The sequence below is a fragment of the Carica papaya genome, chromosome 4 (genome assembly GCF_054855325.1).
Source record: "Carica papaya isolate Zhongbai chromosome 4, ASM5485532v1, whole genome shotgun sequence".
Taxonomy (NCBI): Eukaryota; Viridiplantae; Streptophyta; class Magnoliopsida; order Brassicales; family Caricaceae; genus Carica; species Carica papaya.
In genome coordinates, this window is record NC_142312.1 from 30244330 (window position 1) to 30266991 (window position 22662).

The window sequence follows — 22662 nt, forward strand, 5'->3', positions numbered from 1 at the left end:
TATTATTATTTTTTTCTGAATAATTTTAAAAATATACCCTGCAAATCTAATAAATTATATTCAGAAAATATATGGCTAGGAACACCCTAATGAGTGTATTAAATAGAGAAAAAGTGACAAATTAACATATCAAATAAAAGCTTCAATTTTACTTAATTATCATAAACTACAATAATTAAATATTTAATAAACGTAATCAACAATTCATAACTTACCAAGGATTACATGTCATTATTAATTTACTTTTTTTTAATAATAAAGTTACTATATATATATGTGTGTATTAAGTTTAAATTAATAGGAATAATTATATTTTATTGATTATAAAATTAATAATTATGAATTATAACATAACATAATAATTATTTAAAAAATAAAAATATTCTTAATTTATACTATTATTTTACTAAAAGTTAAAACACTATGAATTATTTAACTAAGTAAAAAGAATCCAGCAAATTCCGGCTTTAGTAAGAGTAGCGGTTTCAATTAAATATATAAAAAAAAAGAATTTTAAATATAATTACCGGCTCAGCCGGTTTTCCCGCTACCCTCACACTGAAGTCTAAACTGTCTTCTTGCGTTTCCCAAATTACCCCCTCGACACTCGACACACTATACATACCAGACTCCATTTACAGAGATCTCTCTTTCTCTTTCTCTCTCTCTCTCTCTCTCGCTTTAAATCCGTACTTCTTCACTCACTCAAGAGTAACGATTTCTTTGAAATTATCTGCTTGGCTGTCTTCAGAGCAAAACCCCCAATTTGCAGAAGTGGTTTCTTTTGAATTGTTATTTTATTCGTCTTCTCTGCGAAAATTCTGAGGAGACCCACAAGGCGACGAATCGAAAGCGCGTGAAAATATGGTATGGATGATATCATCCTTGTATGCTCAAATAACAGTCCTGACATTTGCAGATTTATTGCCACTTCTACGATAATAATGATCATAATGATGATGATTCTTCTCTCTGTCTTTCTTTGTTTACGTTTAGGTTTAGTGCTTTAAGGGGTTTATTACCATTAATTTGAGAGTATAAAGGACTGCAGAGATTTCTAGTACTTCTGTTACTTCTGGGTGCTGGTACTACTCTGTTTTCCTCTGGTTTATTTTTTTTTCTTTTGTGTACTTTTTGGGTTCGCCATAGATTTCTCTCTGTGGAGAGTTCTGCGTGGATCTGATGATTTGAAGAAGAGCTTCTGCTTGGTTCCCGAGAAATAAAAAGGAAAGGAAAAGGAAGAAGATTCTGTCCGAGCATTTGCGATTTTTGTTGTATCCCCAAAGAGGAAGATTCGACGTACTCAACTTTCCATTCTCGGTGAGTGAACGGTTTCTCCAACTTGAATTTGAGGATTTTTGTTGTGTTTATAAATTCTTGTTTGGAAAGATTTTGTTTTAATTTGACTCCTGAAATGTTAAATCTTATTTCTCTTCCCGTTTTAGGTCTTGAAAATTAAAAGACTCTCTCCCAAACACAAATCAAAATCTACTTGACAGCAGCAAAGCCGCTAAAGAGTACGATATTCAGATTCCGAGAGGCATACCTGAAATGGGAAAGACAAATGGCAGCAGAGACTGGACGCAGATCTACGCAATCTACGGCATGGACCAGTGGCAAACTCTGGTGTTCATACTGTCCCATGCTCTCTTCTTCTCCATTTTGTCCGTGCTCTTCTTATTCTACTTCGATCCGATTTGCGGCTTCTTCGAGTCTTTCCTGCTCTCCAGCGCCGGCGCCGCACGCCTCGCCGCCGGATTCAGCGGCTCCGTCATGGCTCTCTCCGCCGTCTGTCTCTTCTTCGCCGCTGCCAACTTCTTCTACTCCGCCGTGCCGCTACACTACGACATGGCGCAGCGCATGGTAGGCTCGGTCGGCGACTGGTCCACCGTCAAGCTCGCACTAGACCTCGGTTGCGGCCGCGGAATCCTGCTCAATGCGGTGGCCACGCAACTTAAGAAGACTGGGAGCTCGGGTCGGGTCGTCGGGTTGGACCGCTCCAAACGGACCACCCTCTCCACTCTCCGAACGGCCAACATGGAAGGTCTGCTGATTTGCCTCCTGAATTATTACTGCCAACGGAAAATGAATAAATAATCACTGGATTTTATTTTTAAAGTAGAAATTGTTCAATTTAACAGGGGTACAAGAGTATGTCACGTGCCGGGAGGGTGACGTGAGGAGGCTGCCGTTCGGGGATAACTACTTCGACGTGGTGGTATCCGGCGTATTCGTCCACACCGTCGGGAAAGAGTACGGCCATCGGACGGTGGAGGCTTCGGCGGAGAGAGTCAGAGTGTTGGGGGAGATGGTTCGGGTGCTGAAGCCCGGTGGGGTAGGAGTCGTGTGGGACCTACTCCACGTGCCGGAATACGTCCGTCGATTGCAGGAACTGAAGATGGAGGAGATAAGAGTGTCGGAACGCGTAACGGCGTTTATGGTCAGCAGCCACATCGTGTCTTTCCGCAAGCCGAGTGAGGAAATTGCGGGGCCAGGGGAAGTCCGTCTTGACTGGAGATGCTGACTTGGAAACACGTGGGTTTATATTATAGGGCTGTTAGGCTGTAGGAGGAGGAGATATATTAATTAATTAATTAAAAAAAAAGGGATAAAAATTTAGAAGAAAATTAGAAATATACATATAAAAAAAAAAAAAAAAATAAATACATTTTTTTTTTTTTGGTTTTAAATTTTAGAAATTAGAAATTAGAAACGATGATAAAATCCACCATTGTCTGGGGAGACGAAGCCGAACCAGATGCTTTGATGGGGGATATTATTATATAATGTATGTACACACATATAATGTATGATGATGATCATGGTGATCAATACGAACATCGCTTAGAGAATTGATGGCTGGGGTTTTAATTAGAAATATAATAAAGAAATTAATAATTTTATTAGACAGGAAAATAGGACTGAAATTGAGTAATTAAATTCCATAAAAACTAGTTTAATTATGTAATTAAGTACTAATTATAATAATAATAATAATAATAATGAAGTTGAAGGGACAAGTGTAGGATTTAGGGGGTTTGTTTGGTCACCATCTTATAAATCTCTTATGGTTGAGTAGGATTAAAGTTTGGTATGGAATTAAATGCCTCTGTGTACACTCTCTTAATAATTTCAGTGTTATATTTATAAAATTACGAGTTTAAATTTTATTAAAAATTAAAAATTTTACTATAAAAATTATAAATTAATTTAAATATTTCATATATTAATTAAAAATATGTCCTAATATATAGTTTTATTATATATGTAATAAAATAGCGTAGAAGCGTATGTACCTATTGATATTTGGGGTCGGGCTATTACATACAGTGATTAAATCAAATTAAGCTTAATATTTTTATTTTAAGTAATCACAGTAAATTAAAATTTCGGTATATATATATATATATATATATATATATATATTTTTTTTTTGTTAAATACCAAGATACCAGCTTATACACTTTAGTGATAAAAAAGCTTACACATATATATATATATATATATATATTATGAACGAGCTACTTACACGTACTTGCTTTGTCATTAATTTTCTGTGTGTGTGTGAATTTGGTCATTGATTCCTTCCCTTTTACTCAAACGAAGAAACATGTATACAAATAGCCCACAGAATTATGTGAACCTCTCTTCTGCCTTTCCATTATACAATATGATTATTATATAAAATTATTTAAGTATTATAAAATAATGAAAGATTATAAAATTACCCATTTTTAAAGTCACAAATTCTTTACATTGTAGTTTCTAGTTCATCATATGGTTTGATTTTTCCATTATGCATATAATTAGTCTCTTTTTTTTTTTTGTAAAATTCAAAAGAAAAGCTATATATATATATATATTTTTTAGAAATGTAAAGTTTTGACGTGAAATAATACAAAAATCAAACCATAAGATAAAAAATTAAACCCTAATTAGATCAAAATCTTGGTCCCATGACATGACTAAATTTTAGATTCCTCCTGAATATCTGTTGATCAAAAGGGATTTTTTTTTTATTATATATATATATAGAAAAAAGAACATCTTGGAACTCTGCATGCAAGAAATTATGAATCAAAAGAGAATAAAATGGGAAAACCGATCCGTGCTTGACGTTGAATTTGCATATCTACAGTTTTTATATATCTCAACTTCAGTGATGAACTTTAAATGCAGCATGTGTTTGTAATCAGATTCAAGAAAGCTGAAATCCCCGTTTGCATTAAACTTGAATATATTTATACGTAAGTATATATATATGTGTGTGTGTGTGTGTGTGTGTCTGTACATACATACTTACATATATATATATATATATCATGAGAGATTATAAATGCAGAGCATGTGGGCGATCAGTATTGCAGCTTATTATGCCTTCCATTTATTTAACTATCTTCAAGAATCATGCTTTCTTACTTTCTGTCCTCAGCCCCGCATTCACTCTTCTATAATCCTGTTTCAATTTGAATGCATACATACTTTTAATAAATAATAAAAATTTTACTGTGTGTGATAATTATAATTGATTTATTAGACAAAATTACTAGATTAAGACCATTGCGTGTTGTATTATCGAATAATCAACGTAAAAAATGTCAGATGCCGAAGAGTGAATGGTTGTGAAGAGATATAATAAATGACTATACATATAGACTGTATATGTATATATATATATACATGCATATATTAGAAGAAATAAAGTTGGAATTTAGTTTATAAAGATATTTATTTATGGTATGTGGAGATGATGAATGCATGGAAGAGAGAGATGTACGTACATGTTCGATGGGAGGATGAGGTTGTTGTGTTGTCACCATCGCATGCAGCTCACTGGTAGGGAGAAATTAGAAAACACACACTGTAACAAGTGGGGGAGACGGAAATGGATATAGATATATGTATGTATATACATATATATATGATATTATGCGTTACAATCATGATGAATGATGCCTGACGTCTCTAGTAATATCAACCATCATACTAAAAGAAAAATAATTAATATATGGAATCAAAAAGTGATATATATATATATATATTTCTTGAGAAAACAAAATCAGTCTCATATAAAGTAGAAGTACAACGAGTCTTGTGTAAAATAATGAACATAAAGTAATATTGTAGTACTTTCAAAATAAACTAAACGACAGACAATAGAACTTCCCTGCGCCTCTTGTTATGTAATATATATATATATATATTTACTGAACTTTTAATGCCCACAAATCACAATGGAACAGCATTTTACCATATGGAATGGCGGATCCTGGCATTTGTGCAAATTAAAAATACAGCTTCAAGAATCTGGGGACCTGCCAATGCACATGTCCAGCAGAATTTAACCAGTTTTATTCGCCTCTCCTGGGTATTTCTTAGTAAGAACATAAGATAATATGATTTATATATGTAATGAAAGTACTGTAACTCTGTTTTCTTCATTTTACTTTCAAATTTCACTCAATTTCTAGTTTTACATTTTACTTTAGCCTTACAATAGTTAACTATAACAAAATTTTACTACTTTTATTTTAATTTTTTGACTGGTTCCAATTGGCGTTAAAATTAATATATATAAGATATATGTATATCTCTTAATTAGAGTAAGTTTAAATTCCATAATACTTCTGAATTTAATCTGGGTAGCTCCATTGAAGGCCTAGTACATAGACGATTGGATCCTCGGACATTTGCATAGAGACAGTCCTTTCAACTTGTCCCAGAAACTATAGCTGTAGAACACTTGCAATAATGATTATGAGAATTATTCCAAGTACAGTCATCCAGTTTTCCACTAGACAAGAATAAGCTGTCCCTACAAAAGATTCTGTAGTGGATACTGGGTAAGACCAAGAACAATATTGATCTCAATACTGATAAAAGTACATGACTTCTAAAAGTTCAGTACGAAGAAGAAGATGAGGATTGTGATAAATTTTCTTTCTTACAAGAATGGTGAAAGAAGATCGCAGCCACAAATGGGTTCTATCAACTTTTCCTGTTGAACCTTGATATTTTTACTAACATGTTTATGAGGTACGGTGCCTCCACATTCCAGCTTTTAGATTATCATTCTAGTACGCTAAGAGCTGAAGAGCATGTTACTTAAGGAAGAACTGTGTCGGATTAGGTTTTCAAAACAAGGATGGATTTGAGAAAAACAAGAACCAAAACTTTCTGTGGAATAAATTAAGAGTATAAGAAGCAAAAACATCAAACTGAGATTCTCATCGTCTGATCCAGAAAAAAATTCGAAGGTAGTTGATTGACAGAATCAAGAGTAGTTGGTACCCGGCATCCGACATATTCATATCTAAAATTCTTGACTATTACATCCTTGATCCTCCACCGCTCTTCGTAAATTACTGCCATACTCCTGTGCAAAATTCTCCGTCTTCGTGCGTATATGTGCATGTAATTGTGTTGTTTTGTATAAGATACGAATTTGTAGAACTAGGAAAAACCTCATATATTCATAATGCATGTACAGAGAAATTAAAGAAATTGTTTGGAGAATATCTAGCGTTTCCATGTAAAGTTCGACTACGGAATGTGAAAATCTGGATTCAAAGAAATTCATAACAAAAGATTTCAAACTAAAACATCGAAGCGCACATTCTAAATGTATTCGATCTTGAACTGCGAAAATGCTGACTCAAGAAATTCATGACAAAAGATTTCGAAACTTAAACATCAAAATTAAGCAATATCTCTGCAATCATACTCGTGGGTATATACATAAGTGGATAGATATATAGATATGCGCATGTCGCTGTAAAAATTTTCAGTTAAATAATTTTTCATAACTGAAGATTTCAAAAACGAAACATCAAAATTAAACAATATATATGCAGTCATTTATATTTTATATATATATATATATATATATATATATATATCAAAATCAAGAGTAGTTGATATATACATACACTTATGCTCCAAGTGCATTTGATCTTGAAATCGATACATCAAAGTTAAACAATATCTCTGCAAATTACACTAACATATAAGTAAATAGATAGATACATACATGTATATTTTAAATGCATTCGAGTTTGGACTCTGGAAATGTTGATCCAAAGAAATTCACACCTGAAGTGTACCGGCAAAGAGAGAACCAACGCTTGGTTTTGAAGTGTATGTTTGATTCCAAGTTACTCGATTTATAGTTTCCAACCAACATTTAGTCACAACGGTCCCATGGTCTAGTGGTCAGGACATTGGACTCTGAATCCAGTAACCCGAGTTCAAATCTCGGTGGGACCTTTTTTGTTTTTTTTTTGTATTTTCATTTATTTTTAAATGGAGGACCTTCATTTCTTAATCTCCCTTTTCTTTGGTAAAATCAATGAGTTCTCTTTGTTTCTTCTTGTGAAAATTTGAAAAGGATATTAGAAATCAACCATTGCTTAATTATTACATTGATATTGAAAATGATATCAAATAAATAATTTGTCAAAGACTAAAGATGAAAAATACAATCTTTTTGAATTACTATGATCAAATTGTTCGTGACTAATATGTTTCCTAATTCGTGACTATACAATTGGGACGACTTTAAAATGTTATTAGGAAGAAAATTGCTAATAATCAAATTACACCCATAAAATTGATTGCAAGTGCTCGAAATTTTTTTTAATGTTCTTTCATTTGTAAAATTACTAAATCAATCAGATAATTTTGTTCAACTAACTAACTTATTTTATTATTAATAAAAAAATTGAGAACCTTGCGAACAGCTCCAAAACACAAAAAAAAAATATTAACTTTTCATAAATAATCAAACATAATGGTTGATATTACATTTAGAATAAAATTCATAATTTTCTCGTAGAAAAATAAATAACCTAAAAATTTTTAAACATAATTATGTCTTATTATTTATTTATTTATTTTATTTTTTTAAAACTATGACAAAATATCTTATGTTATTTTACCATTGTCTAGATTCTGAAAAGACATTACAGTAAATTTTGTATTGTTTTATGGAGTTTTCTAACACTTACCTTGCTTTTTAATGATTAAAAGTATACATACTTCATAATAATTTTAAAAAGTATAATTGGTCAAATATTTTAACATTATTTACTTATTTTACCCCTGTATAATTTTATTTTGTATATGTTCAACTACTATTTAATTTCTATTAAGAGACAAAACTGACTATATATACATATATATATATATATATATAATTACAAGGATTGAGTTTTTATTTCCACAACAAATAAAAAATAAAAATCAATTTCTTTTTTTCATTCACCAGAAAATATGGATAGAAAGGAACAGGAGAAAATCTTGAGACTCAGACTCCTTGTTACACATATATTGTGTATAACATACATATGTCTATATATATATATAGAAAGAAGCATGTCTTGTCTCCCCAGCTGTTACTGTAATTATAGCTTTTATGGAAGCTGTAAAATCAAAGGAGAGCACATTTCAAAATTATTTCTCGCAATACCCTTTGGTGGGGAACAACAACACAAACACAATGTCACAGGTACTTCTATAAAAAGAGCACAAGCAATCCGAAAAGTTCTCATCATGTAAAACATAATCATTTTGAGCTTTATCATGGCGCTTCGAATCGGAGCTTCAAGTAATCTTCTACTAATTCAAGAACTTGCTCAATTTCCAGACAGCATGACGTGATTCTTACGCAATTAACGAATTAGTACAAAATGTTATGAAAAAGAAATTACTATGGGGGAATTGTGTCTCCAAGACATAAAGATTTCACAATCATCTTTGGAGATGATCTCCCTCTACTTTCTATATTTGATAAATTCTTCTCTTTGCCCAGATAGGAAATCTAGAGCACAAAGCTCTCTGGACAGACTGCTTTTATTTTCAGCATATATATACATACACAGACATAAACAGATGTTATTCAGGGAGAGCAGAAAGAAATCATCGCTGCACATTTATGATACCGTTTTCTGGTTTCAATGGTAACGCATCATGCATCATAACAATGAAATATAACTAAACAAATATAACCACCTGCCTTCCGCAGCATCAATACAATCAATCTCGCTCAAGATTATTTTTCTATTAAAACAAGTGGAACCAACAAAAACGTATGAAGAAAAAAAAAAAGGCTACGCCTTTTTCGATCTCCATACTTTGATGAATGAGGAGTATAAATGTTACACTGTACAGAAGGAAGGGTGTTGCAAAATCACTGATACAGAGACCACCAACCGAACTGCCTAATCTAAATCTGGATTGTTTCTCTTTTTCTTTTTTAGTTTTGTTTGCTTTTCCAATAATTGGGAAAGCACAGATTTACAATTTTTAGAAGGTTGAACCAAAATTGGATAATGAATAGGTAGACATTTTGTATAATAAGCTAAATGCTTGACTCAGAAACTTACCTGATTAGTGGAGGAATACAATGATCTTAGGAATATATTATAATTAGATTGGTGAGGGACTATCATGTTGCGACACAGAATGAAGAGCTGAGAACTGGTGGCAAGACACAGATAAGGTGAGGCCCAGGAGGATTGCAGCTTATATTTGCCTCTGACACATCGGGCAATCCAAGTTGAGGAGGACGGACATAGCCGGCAATCAATGGCACACATAATATTGAGATAACTATCCTTGAACCTGCCATAACAGAGAATGATTAACTGACATAGTCAAGCGATTATGATATGACAAGCAGGACAGTACTTTGATTAAAAACTTGCGTAGAGATTTTTTTTTTAAAAAAGTAGATTTATAACCTTGCTTTGTGGAGAGAGAAACATGCCCTCTCTTTCTCCCAGCAATCATCCAATTCTCAGAATTGGCATTGACTTCATATAACACCTCATCCTGCAAAAGAAATATAAGTAGGAAATCTGAAGATGCACATGCATGAGAACTGCTATTTTCTAACAACCCGTGATAGCTTCTCTGCATAATCAAGAAATTGAATGCATAACAGAGAATTCTCAAAACCTCCTACTAATCCCACCTAGGACTGGAGAACCAGAAAAAAGAATAACTGGCAATTTAAAATCTGGCATCACTACCCTAACCCAAAAGTTGCTGGTCGTCCAATGAGAAAGAAAGCACAAAAAAGAGTTTCAATTTAACATCTACAGTTTTATGGTTTCCAAATGTTTGAGAAATTCCAGAAAAGGCCATTAAGCCAAATTGATAGGACATTTATATCTTTGAGGTCCAGAAGTACGGAGAATATAAAGAGTCAAGTTTCTTTTTGTTAACAAACAAAGAAAACCAGATTCTTCTCAGCAACAAAACAGATGGACTTGTTTTCCACTATTTGGTCAAAACAGCTACATAACCTCCTAACATTGACATAAATTATATATGTGGGTAGTATCAATGCCAATATAGACCAATAATAAGTTGAAGTTTTAGTAGCCTGAAATGCACTTCTATCATTTCCCTAAAGTTTAATGAGGATTGCCAACTCAAATTACTTATAATATGACACAAACTAGGGTTGAAATTAACTCAACCTGGTTCGAGAGACAAACCAAGTAACTGAACTAGTTAGTCAAGATTGGATTTTTTCCATGACTTACATTTCTTCGAGAAACTTCATTCCCCTCTAGATCTTTCAACCTTTCAACTCTCCATTTCATGTTAACAAGTTGCCCGACCCTAAGACCACCAGAAGGAAGCGGCAGAAATCCAACAGCTAGGCATGGATCAAGTATAGGCTGCTGTAAAGCAAGAGCACTTCTGAAGATAAGATCCTGCCTAGGAGTATCTGCTCCAGAGGATCCTGCAACAACTGGTGGGTGTGCTCCAGTGGTTCTATCACCATGAATCCCATATCTGATGTTCAATATACTATCAGGTCGCAGCTCCTCATTTTCACCTGTAGAAGAATCAGGTAGTTGTCCACATGTAAAATATTGCCAAAGCATTCAGCAGCAATAGTGACACTGACACAGACTTTGATGTTTGATTCTTCTATATCACATATTTTTCTATGAGAGACCAAAACAAACCAAGCTTGTAAAGAAAAAAGCATTGAACAGCTAAGAAATAAGGACCAACCTTAAGATAAATTGTTATAAAAATTAGGGGCATTCAAAGGAATGCATCCAATTAATAATATAGGCCACTAAGAAGATAGGAAGAGAGCTCCATGAACTAAATACATTAGCAATAACATATAATTGAGCAGATTCTTTTACCAATTAACTTTGGCTAGGACAAAAGGGAAAGCAAAATTCTTACCACTATTGTAAAAGAAAAAAAAAGAGTTAAGATTTTGAGACAGTTTCTTACTATCTCAAATATGATTAGAAGCATCAGCTCCTGACTAAACCTAGAATTACAAATTACAAAATTTGAGCTTTGGTTCTGAACTTTAAAAATTAACATAAAACTAGTCAATAAGCCAATATCTTGCTAATGTTGAATGTACTTTGTGTTTTGCAAGCTAATTATCATGCCAACAAGGGATATTACCTCTTGCAAGTGTCTTCCCTAAGCATATACTAAACAAGAGTCCGGCTCTAGAACTTTGAGAAATGACAAGCGGAAAGAAGCTTGAACTGGGTCTTCCATCACCTTGTCCGGTATGAACAAATCCATCTTGAAGATCAAGCCAAGCATCATAGACAGTCAATGTGGCCTTTACTTGAGAGTGTAGAATCACCTGGAAGTAACATGGACCAATGTAAATGCATAATATATATATAAAAAAAAAAATTGTTTTTGTGGTAAATACAAAAAGATAAAATATGAGATCACTAAATCTGTACAGTCACTATGAATTGGCAAAGGAACAATCCTGCAAACCCATAACCTAATAACTTTTATATCTCTTAATCTGGATGGATTATTTTTGGAAAAAAAAATATCCATTCACTGAAACTTATTTAAGCATTCCCGTTTTCTCAGGGTTTAAAGAACAATCCCTGGTCTTTTGGCTCAGCCAGCCAGTTTGCCTGACTGGGCTGACCTAGTCTGCCAGTTTTTCCACATATATCCTCACCCATACCAATCTTTAGTCCTGAGAGGACTGAAGACAAGTAATGTAAACCCCAGTGAACATGATTACTTTGTGAATATAGTGCTAACTTGATTGAATCATGAGATGAAACTTTTCAGGGTTTGTAACAAATATACCTGCAGAAGTAAAGTGCCATCATTGCATTTGTCAGCAACTCGTGTCATCACATGGAAAGGATCGGTAAAATGTACAGCTAAGGTTCTACACAAGTGAGCAGGGTGACTCAAATAGAGCTTAGACGTTTAAATGGAAAGAAGTAATCTGCATATAAGAAATAGAGGAGTTCCTTTTTTTTGGGGGGGGGGGGGGAGGGGTGGGGGTGGGTGGGGCAATATCATAATCTGTAAGAACGATGAAAATAAATACCTATCAAATATCTGGTTGTGAGATACACCAAATTCAAGTTTCAAAGCTATTGTCCGCAATCCATCCACAACACTTTGTTTTTGTGGGTTAACTGTCCATTACATACAATATATTACAGATATTTCACTAGTTAGATGCAACAAAAAAAAAAAAAAACCATGCACATTATTAAAACCAGGAAAAAGTATACATCATAATGATTCACCTGAAGATGATCCCCTTGCAAGATTGTCATTGATTGCACGAACTGGAATCCACAAAATAGAATTCATGTCGCTTGCCCAATCTGGAAAATCTATTCTCCCATCATGGAGACTTAACCGCTCAAATTTTTTGTCCTCTGCTGCAGAAGAGTCATTCCCATTACTAATACAACTTAGTGTGTCAGCAGCACCCTTGGATCCGTTTACGTAGCTCTCTATTTCAATAGCAAGTGACTTGTCGATTTTCAGACCTGGACCTGTATCTATATGCAAGACTGCACCTTTAAGAGAATAGTTAATGGGTCGAGCTATAATGCCAATCCACTGAGCTTCGTTAATTAGCAAAGCAGATGATATAGCTGCCGAAAGATCAACCAAAGGTCTTGGTTTGAAAACCTAGTAAAGAGAACCATTTATCAGATATAGTAACACAAGAACTAGTAGGAAAATAAGAAGATAAGCAAAGAATGAGAATTAGACAATATTTCTGAAAGATATCACACATCAAACTTAGAAAAGTTAGCAGATACAAATATCAATTTAATCCCAAACTGTTATGAAACTCTTCCAACTGCCACATTTTATGCTTGAACATGAGAAACCTTACCTTCAAGATAGGTCTAGTTGGCTTTTCATAGCTCATGAAATCATCACTATCTGCAGGACCACCCTTGGAAAAGCTATGAGATCTAAATATCAACCTTCCAATTTGCCCAGTAAGAACTCCCAACACATATGAACCAGGTTTTTGCGGTGGCAAGGCAAAGGTAATAGTATTCTTACCAGGCTTTAATATGGTAGCAGCAGAGCTCTTCAATGCCTATAAATCAACTTGATCAGTTAAATTGAAGTAGGATTGCTACAAAATGAAAACTTGTAATCCAATTTAAATTGCCCTTGTTTCTAAGAAAGCACACCTTGCTACCTTCATCAGCATTATACGTAGCCATCAGAGTAAGACTGAGAGAGTCAAGAGTTATATCATCAGGAAAGCCACTCCAAACAGTCACAGATAGGGCACCAGGGTCTCCATCACATAACTCTAGTGGAGATCCAGGATTTCCAGAAAAAGTAATCAATAATGATACATCTAGGGGCACAGGATGCTTCATTTCACTGTGTGCAAGACTAATAACCTCTGACTGAAAAGCTTGGCGTTCCTTGGTTAAGAATAAGCCCTTGTCTAGTGAAAGCAATCTCACACAAGATGATAGGTAGCCAGCTTGATCACCAAGTATTTTCTGACACTCTGCTAAATTAGGTAGGACCTCAGCCAATAAATCTTGCCATCCTTCACCCGCATAAAGGGCACAAACTTTTTCATATGACTTTGCAGCTAGATCATAGTTTCCATGCTTAAAGCTGACAGATGCAATTTCGCCGTCAAGGACGACCCCGTGTCTTTTCCACCAAGAGCGATGATAATTGTCAGCAGCACCTTTAGTTAGTTCAAGATACTTTTGCTGCCAGATTTGGGGGTGGGGGAGGGGGGAGAAGGGGAGGGAGGGGGAGTTCAATCAGTTAATCTTTGAAAACTAGTTTTTTCCGGCATAAAAGAAAAAAAAAGAAAGAGTGCATAATACGAGGATAAGATACCCTTGTGCAATGACAAGAAGTTTAAACCAGACTTGCAGTATTGCAAGAATAAATGTGGACTAAATTTTTTCATAGGAAAAATATTTAAAAGAATACGTGCCCTAAATAACTGAATAGCAGTTTCTAAAAAAAAATGAGAATAGAAGGGAGGTCACTGAATAAAATAGACAATAGAAATAAGATCATGTTAAGAGAAAAATTAGCAGGTTATTTACACATCTGCACACTCATATATTTCAGTAGTTTTTTCTTGAGTAGAAATAGAATGAGCTTGCATACAGCCCAATTACAATACCTCAAATTCCTCGACAGATGATAAAGATTTCCATAGCTCGCAATTTGAAATTGTATGCTGCAGAGCATGCTCAGCAGCAACAAAAATTTCAGCAAGTCTCATAGGTCGATCAATTGAACTCTCAAAATTTCCAGGAGAAGAGTTTGTCCGTGACATAGAAATTGGTTGTGCTTTATTTGAAGGGGACATCCTTAATAATGCTTCATAACCTGGTCTGTCAGCATATTTATCATTTCAATAATATCAAAGAAAAATGTAGATAATTAGTTGATATTTAAAAGCGAAGTCATCCTTGAAAAATGAAAATCATCATATTTCGTAATCTTGAATTTCATTACCCATCAAGTATTTCACACATATTTCCAGCAGAAAGAGAAGCCCTTCGTCGATTAGCTTCACGTAGGAGTACAGAAGGTTCAAGAGGCAAAGGTTTTCTTTGGATGCTAAAGTGCTTGGCTCTAGGACTTGATTGAAGAATCATCTGCAATAAAATAGAAAGGAGCAACAAATGCCTTGAAACTTATCAGATAGATAAATGAAAATGTAAAAGGAAAAGTCAACCAGACATAAAATTAGTCAATCATGTACGTCATAGAACCTTAAAAACCTTCTATAAAAAAATCATAAAAGCCAATATTATGATAATAGTAACTGCTTTAGAACCTTCAGTTGAGTTCTGGACATGACATCCCATGATCTCAGCTATCACTTAAGAAAAACAGTAGTGTTTAATTAATTAGCATGTGTCTCTGTGTGCATTGAAAAGAATGGAAACAATGTCGACATGCAAATATATTATTACATGGGCACCTACAAAGGATGCCCGTAACCATGACTGAAACAACTTCACAGATATATGATCAAAAATGAAAGATGCAAATCAGATCATGGAAAGATTCATTCACTTGCAGCTATCACCTCCCATGGTAGGATGTTTATGCTTCACTTACAATCAAAACCTCATCCAAGTTTCAGAAAAGATTATTGAGGCAATTACTAGACTGTTTTTAAAGGAAAATAAATTGTTATCAACAAAGCACCAAAAGGAAAATCAGTAACGAAGCAGAAAATTTTTAAAGAGATACCAAAAAGTTAATTTATCATAAAAGAGGACAGCACGTCTGGAATAAGCATTCGTACTATGGTAAACCTTACTTATTTTTATTTTAATTTTTATTCATCAGATAAATATTATGATTCCTATAGTATGTAAACATTCTTTACATTTTGTGATTAATCTAAGATATAAACATTTCACCTATAATATAAAACATATAAACATTTCACCTATAAAAGTATTGCTTTATATAGAAAAGTATTTTTGACAACACCTATATACGAGAGAGTCATCACATGTGAAGTTAGAAAAATATTTTACATCTCATATCTATTTAGCCAGTTATAGCTACTATGTAGGTAATTTATGTATTATAGTAATGGCAGTTTCTGGTGAAAATTTTCAATTCCATGACTTATATCAATTGACAAATAATAGGAGTTAACAGCGACGCGACAGTAAATCAAGTCATTGTTGACTTATGCTCCGTTTATCATTCAGTTCATCAAATACATATTTGAAATTTCTTTTAATGAATCTAATGGTAAACAGAATTCAAGTGACAATGACTTACTACATTACCAAGTCAGCTTAGGTTTTTCAAGAAATAGGTAGGGAAAAAGTATAGAAGTTCTTAGAAAAGAAAGGAGCATGTGTAAATAGTAATGTATATATTTATATATATATTCATATAAGAACTTTATTGAAAAGAAAGAGAATATACAAAAGCGGAAAGGATAAGGTGTCCTTCAACCAAAAACTATGACAACAAGCACAAAAATACTGTAAAAAAGCCTTAAAAGAAAAAATAAAGACTATTGAATCCCTGTACAAAGTGGCGTATCTTTAAAAGAACAGTGAGCTTTAACCCAAGGTGAAGAAAATAATCCTGTCCAAAACCATGTGATGCAGTTGGCAATTGTGATTGAAACTTCTAAAACTTCAGTAGTAATAATAAGAAATAAAATAACAAGACGGCCTTTCAGTAAGAAAAAATATGGGGCATATCAAACTGCCTCTAGCGAGTGTAATGCATTTAGCATTTCAAAAACTTGCCTTTTCTTTTGCAAGCACCTCAGAGGAAGCATCAGGTGGAACAGAAGGCCAAACCGCTGGTTTGGGCCAAGGTAGCATGCTAAGCGAAGCACTGCCCATAGAAGGGAAAGATGCATTACGTATCATAGCAATAATTAAAACGAAAAGAACTAAGCAAAGGCAAAGACAATTGGACTAGAAGACCAAGCTTGCTTTCAGAACAAAGAATCAATCAACTTAATGTAAGTTAACTGCAATGGATCTACACCTGTTCACCGGACTTCTTTCTATATCTGTCCCATATCCCATTAGATACGCGAGCCTCAAGAACTGCAACAATGCAACACACATTTAACTAAGCAGCTAAGTTCTTACAAACATGAAATAGGAATCAGTAAACATTCAGTATGTAATATGATATGCAAGCCTCATGAAATAGAGCAATGCAACGAGGATAGCAGCTTAGTCCAACAAACTTGAAATAGGAGTGAGTAAACATGTATCAAACAACCATCATTAACATCATGGAATTCTATATTATTCTCTTTTAAGAAGAAAACGAATACTGCATGAATGAACTAAGAAGGAGATCAACATGTATAAAGGGTCAGGATCCAAGACAAAGGCTCTCATGCGGCCTGGACATTTAGCTTCAAAAGTTCAGTTATTTCCACCAAGTTAGATGGACGCATCACGGCAAATCAGTCAAACCAAATATATATTTTGTAAGTCCCTTATCACCCGTTAAATGCCAAAAAAAATTTACCTTAACCCTACACAGTGAATAAAGATCACCCTGAAGACGGTAGAATTCTTTTTCAATATCAGGTGCAACGAGTCCATCATCATAGTGAGAAGCAGATGCATTGATCAATGCCAAGCATGCAGTAGTTACCCAAACTTCGCGCATACAAAAAGGTAATATATTCTATAAAATATCCAAGGGAAGAGAATAAGATAAAGAGAAACTGGAAGAATGATCAGTGTAAATAATTCTCAAACTAACACATTAAGTATTGACGAAGTGTTAATGAAACATAGCAAGTACCTCATTTAGTGTCAAGGCCTTTGCAAAGCTAATTACAAATGAATAGCCCCTGGATGCGACCTCAAAGGGACGATTCAGCTTGAACAAAAGCTGCAGTCAAGACATTGGTGAGACTGAATTCAAATGCCAATACATAGTTTGGGATTTTACTCTGTAACAATTAAATGCTTGTTTGCATATATGAACTGAAGAATAAAAAAAAGATATTCAGGGCATGCTCAACTAGCAAGAACTGTCTTTTATTTATATGATTACGATTAGAAACTTTCATTTTCCTCTATATAGATAATTTTGCAATAGGATGCCAAGGCTATTATTTTAAAAGATATTTGGCATATCATGTTCTAGAAAAGAAAAAGTCGAAAAGTACGTAAACAAGGCACAAGTGGATGCAAAATAAGTCTAAAAACATTATAGATCAGTCAACATGTCATCAATAAGGTCCTCCAAATTCTCAACTGAATCAAGAGGATAACCCTTGAACAAGAATCAGAAGGTCTGGAACATATCTCTATTCCTAATGAGGGAGAAAGCAATTCCCTCATAAACCCCTCTATTTTCTCCTTTCCAGTAACACCACTAGACGGTATAAGAGATATGAGTTTCTTCCTACGCTTATCATCCCAGATGCCTGCCAACCCAAATTTCTTCTACCACGAAACCTGCCATCGCACAACTCAAACCAAGAAACTCAAAAGCAGTAGACCAAAGTCGAAAGGAGACAGGACCACACAAAAAGGAGGTGGTTAACCACCCTCTTGCACAGTTAGCACCCATTCAAAAGAATCTTCCCCTTTACTAGGGTTGTCAATAGTCAATATCCAAAACTAATTTTGCCCTCAAGTACTTTAAGCATTTACAAAATTGGATTTCTGTAAGCAAAATATATGATGGCTCCATCTTCAATCAAATAAACCATTTAGTTGGAAAATAAATTTTACTCAAAACAAAAGGTGCACAACATTTCTAATGTCCTAAATTATTGTTCCTTGCACCTTTGATTGGCAGGCAAAGAGGTACTGTCTAAATTCAAATTCCCTGAATGAATCATCTTGAACAATTTGTGTCAATGGCTTGCTTTCAGAATTTAGCAGTGCTGCCTGATCATCACCATGGTCTAGCCCTCCGAATTCTCTCTGTTTGCCTGTCATGTTGACTGCAGTATATGAAATAATCAGTTCAGTTATTGCTCGAGAAACAGCAGCTTGAAAATGATTATTGATTTCACCAATGTTACAAGCATATAAAGTAACAAATTCACCAAAATCTGAATTCCTATATTACATTCTTAGGATCTACTCTTTTGTTTGAACTGATTTTGAAATATCAACAAACCTTTTCCAACTTATAGAGATAGTCGGTGATAGTCAGACAGACAAAAACATCCTAAATCATTGTAGGTGTCATGTATATCTAATTTAAGAAATTAATAAGCAAGAGTTATAACGTATATTGATGTATAAAATAAAGTTAAAAAAAATATTACACCTCGGGTTTCTTAAACATTACAACTAAGAAAGGAGTTCTTAAGCATCATAATATTTGATTGACGACCAAGGTATTCAGAAAAATCTAATCATAGTTTAATCACTAAAAACTTCATTTCAAAAGTGAAGTTGAAGTATTCATAAAGATTAGTTTTAAGACCGCGTAATCTAGTTATAGTTGAAGAATCCAAATAGCAAACTTAATATAAAAAACCCTAAATGTAATCTAGTTATAGGCAAGTAATTAGAGGTTGTATGAGGTGGTGGAATCCTGATTTGGTCTGCTTGCAGGAAACAAATATGGAGTCTAAGGTTGAGGGGATCATCCAAAGTTTGTAGAAGGTTAAGGAGGTCAGTTGGAAGGAATTACCGGCTAATGACTTTTCTGGGGGTATTCTCTTTTTACGGAAAAAAGGAGAGTATGGATTGCGTGGAAACCCTAGTAGGCGAGTCTACAATCTCCTATCTATTCAAAGACCATAGAAATGGTTTTTCACATGAGTTTACAATAGAGGTGAAGGGAGAGAGAGACGAGTATTATGGAAAGATTTGGAAGACTGTAAATGTAAGTGGGATTGGCTGTGGATTGTAGGGGAAGACTTCAATATGGTTCTACACAGCAATGAGATATCAGGTGAGCATTCCTTCCGGAGTTGTGCCAAAAAATTTAAGGAAACTATGGACAAGCTAGATTTAGTGGATATACTACTCTTGGGTGACAAATAGCGCTGTCCAATCAGAGGGGCAACCTCTCATGCTCTAAAATTGACAGATTTCTAGTTTTGGTATCCTGCCAACTATAAGCTTCAAATCTGTGCCAAACACGTTTGCAAAGGATCATCTCTGATCACTTTCCTATTTGTCTGGCATAGCATGGAATTAAGTGGGATACTTGTCCATTCAAATTCGAAGATAGGTGGGTAAAAATCAATGACTTTTCATGACAAGGTTCAGGAGTGGTGGAATGGTACAAGTTTAGATGGCAAGGTGAGATTCTAAGTAGTACAAAAACTAAAATTTGTGAAAACCAAAACTAAGAAGTGGCGTAAGGAGAAAGGAAAAGGGAACAACATGCACGTTGAACCATTGAGTTAGGAGACCGAGGCTATTGATAGGAGGAGGGAGATGGGGCTTTGCCTACTGAATAATTGGCCCATAGAGAGTTCTTAAGATTTGAACTTACTACCAGAATTCAAATAAAGAAGATTTTTTGGAGGAAGAAATCAAGAGTCCGGTGGATAAGAGGGGGTGCGAAACACAGTTTTTTCATCGCAGGGCCAACTATAACAAGAGGAATAACTATGTAGAGACACTGGAGATAGGCGATAGGCTTGTGGAAGGGAATGAGCAACGGAGGAAGGAGATGAGAGATTTCTTTGGCAAGTTATACCAAGAAGATGTTGTTTGAAGGCCCAAGCTGGATGACATCAACTTCAGGGTCCAGGATGAGTCAAGTAGGATTGCTTTAGAAAGAGAGTTCACAGAAGAAGAGATCATTATCATGCAAGAGAGATAAGGTGTTTAGTCCAGATGGTTCCAATATGAGTTTTCTTCAGGACTTTTGGCACATTATGAAGGACATATTAGAACTTTTTAAGGAAATACACGAATCTGAATCCTTTGTTAGATCCTTTAATTCATCCTTCTTGGTGTTCATTGCTAAGGTGGGTCAGGCACACAACATCAAGGATTTCATGGCAATAAACTTAGTTGGAGTATTTACAAATTCATAGCAAAGGTTCCCACCAAAAGAATGTCCAAAGTGTTAGACAAGGTGGTAGCCGAATGCCAACATGCTTTTGTGGGGGCAATGAATTCTTGACACTGCACTCATTGCTAATAGATGGTGAATGAATTAGTGTACAGAAAGAGAGAGGGGGTTCTTTGCAAAGTCGACATGAAAAAAACTTATAATCATGTTCATTGGAGTTTTTTGAATTAGTTGTTAAAGAGGATCGAATTCAGGGAGAAATAGCGCAGATGGATTAAATCTTGCATAATTACAATCTCATTCATGATAATGGTCAATAGAGGTCAGTTGTCATTCTTCAAGACTCCTAGGTATTTTAGACAAGATGATCCACTATCTCCCTCACTTTTTATTGTGGTTGTGGAAACTCTAAATAGAATGTTGATAAGAGATTGAGGGTTAAAATTATTCAAAGGCCTTAAAGTGGGAGTGAGGGAGCATTCCAAGAAGATAACCCACTTATTTTCTGCAGATGATACTATGGTATTTTGTGAGTCAGACAAAAGAGTCATGCCAAATCTCATGTGTGTTTTAATGGATTTCCAAGTAGTTTCAAGTCTCAGCATCAATCTTAGCAAATCTAAGATTGTTAAATTGGGAGATGAGAGCGATACTGATAGTTTGTCGAGGGTCATGGGTTGTAAAGCAATTAGTTGCAGGTTAAGTATTTGGGACTACCGTTGGAGCCAAACTTTAAAGAGGTTGGGACATGAAATCTTGTGGTGGCTAGTTTTAAAAAGATGTTAGTAGGATGAAAGAGAACCCTTTTGTATAAAGGAAAGAGACCCATACTTATCAAAAGCACATTGGGAAACTTACATATTTATTTTATGTACCTCTTAACCATCCCGGTGAGTGTTGCCAAGAAATTAGAAATTATTCAATACAAATTCTTATGGGGCAATTTGGAGAAAAGAAGAAGATGCCATTTGGTAGCTTGGGATAAGATTAAGAAGCCAATTCTCCATGGAGGAATGGGGGATTCAATCTATGATGGAGATGAACATGACCTTATAGGGTAAGTGGCTTTAGAGAGGCTATGCTATGGAGAAGAATGATAGAGGTGAAGTTCGGTCCAGATGAGAGAGGCTGGTATACAAGAGCCTCGTCTATATCACATGGGAAAGGCTTGTAGAAGAAAATTGGCATGAGCCATGACAAGTTCTAGATATGCATAAGGTGGAAAATTGGCAAGGGTAATAGAGTCAGGTTGTGGCAAGACCTATGGCTCAAGGGTGGAACCCTTGGAGACCAATGCTCTCATATTTTTTTCATTGCACAATAGAAAGATATCTTGAGTAATTCATTCAAAGATGTTTGAGCGGAAGGAGTGGTAGGTTAGTATGCTCAGAACTCAATGATTAGGAGGTTAATGAGTATGAGAATCTTCTAAACACTTTATCTCTCATGTAATTGGACAAAAGCAATGACATTCCTGCATGGCGTCACTACTAATAGGTCCTTCTTAGTTAAATCCTACTATAAATTTTTGACCAAGCAAGAAGACTCTAGTGCTAGATTTCCGTTTAGGCAAATTTGGAAGGTTAAAATGGCCACCCAAAGTGTCTTTCTTTACGTGAGACGTTGGTAGAGAATGTATTTGACCATTGTCAAATTGATGAGACGGGGAAAAATTATAGTGAATGGGTGTTATCTACATAAAAGTGCTACGAAGACTTGTAATTATATTTTTCTCTGGTGTCTGGTGGTGTACAAGCTATGAATTATGGTTTAAGGGCTTTTGGAAATCAACTGGGTGATTTGGTTCGGTTAGAGATGAAATCTGGGCTTAGAAGGGTATAAGTGAGTACAGAAAACATGCGGACATCA

General features: G+C 34.7%; 2 protein-coding genes and 1 non-coding gene across 7 annotated transcripts in view; 2 read left to right on the forward strand and 1 right to left on the reverse strand.

Annotated features, from left to right (window-relative positions):
* The first annotated feature begins 629 nt into the window (after window positions 1–629).
* On the forward strand, window positions 630–2852 carry LOC110812319 (S-adenosyl-L-methionine-dependent methyltransferases superfamily protein). 3 transcript variants are annotated; one of them, XM_022039071.2, is made up of 4 exons: window positions 630–867; window positions 997–1320; window positions 1446–2044; window positions 2142–2852. In XM_022039071.2, exons 3-4 carry the CDS (start codon window positions 1552–1554, stop codon window positions 2522–2524), a joined length of 876 nt encoding a protein of 291 aa, XP_021894763.1. In that variant the 5' UTR covers window positions 630–867; window positions 997–1320; window positions 1446–1551; the 3' UTR covers window positions 2525–2852. The 3 variants fall into 3 exon arrangements, with proteins under 3 accessions (XP_021894763.1, XP_021894762.1, XP_088075020.1); XM_022039070.2 differs by having other exon boundaries at window positions 1150–1320; XM_088218894.1 differs by lacking the exon at window positions 630–867 and having other exon boundaries at window positions 874–1320.
* A 4342-nt stretch (window positions 2853–7194) lies between these two features.
* Window positions 7195–7266, forward strand: TRNAQ-CUG (transfer RNA glutamine (anticodon CUG)). The gene has a single exon. It is a non-coding gene; the product is annotated as a tRNA-Gln (tRNA).
* A 1773-nt stretch (window positions 7267–9039) lies between these two features.
* The window catches only part of CLUB (TRAPP II complex TRAPPC10/CLUB), a 31159-nt gene continuing 17536 nt past the window's right edge, over window positions 9040–22662 (reverse strand). For all 3 annotated transcript variants that reach the window (XM_088218895.1, XM_088218897.1, XM_088218896.1), the window contains 16 exons: window positions 18591–18751; window positions 17596–17685; window positions 17314–17475; window positions 16816–16877; window positions 16569–16659; window positions 14794–14936; window positions 14456–14669; window positions 13482–14027; window positions 13172–13384; window positions 12567–12960; window positions 12362–12452; window positions 12112–12196; window positions 11449–11638; window positions 10551–10849; window positions 9741–9831; window positions 9040–9621 (listed from right to left, as the gene is read on the reverse strand). In XM_088218895.1, coding sequence (XP_088075021.1) covers window positions 9446–9621; window positions 9741–9831; window positions 10551–10849; window positions 11449–11638; window positions 12112–12196; window positions 12362–12452; window positions 12567–12960; window positions 13172–13384; window positions 13482–14027; window positions 14456–14669; window positions 14794–14936; window positions 16569–16659; window positions 16816–16877; window positions 17314–17475; window positions 17596–17685; window positions 18591–18751 — 3008 coding nt within the window. In that variant the 3' untranslated portion in view covers window positions 9040–9445. The remainder of the gene's footprint in view (window positions 9622–9740; window positions 9832–10550; window positions 10850–11448; window positions 11639–12111; window positions 12197–12361; window positions 12453–12566; window positions 12961–13171; window positions 13385–13481; window positions 14028–14455; window positions 14670–14793; window positions 14937–16568; window positions 16660–16815; window positions 16878–17313; window positions 17476–17595; window positions 17686–18590; window positions 18752–22662) is intronic.

What these genes read in the sequence shown, in the direction of transcription:
- LOC110812319 (XM_022039071.2), top strand. Translation starts at nt 1,552, where the DNA reads ATGGGAAAGACAAATGGCAGCAGAGACTGGACGCAGATCTACGCAATC. An exon ending in CCGAACGGCCAACATGGAAG is followed by an intron (nt 2,045 to 2,141) that starts GTCTGCTGATTT and finishes TCAATTTAACAG; the next exon opens with GGGTACAAGAGTATGTCACG.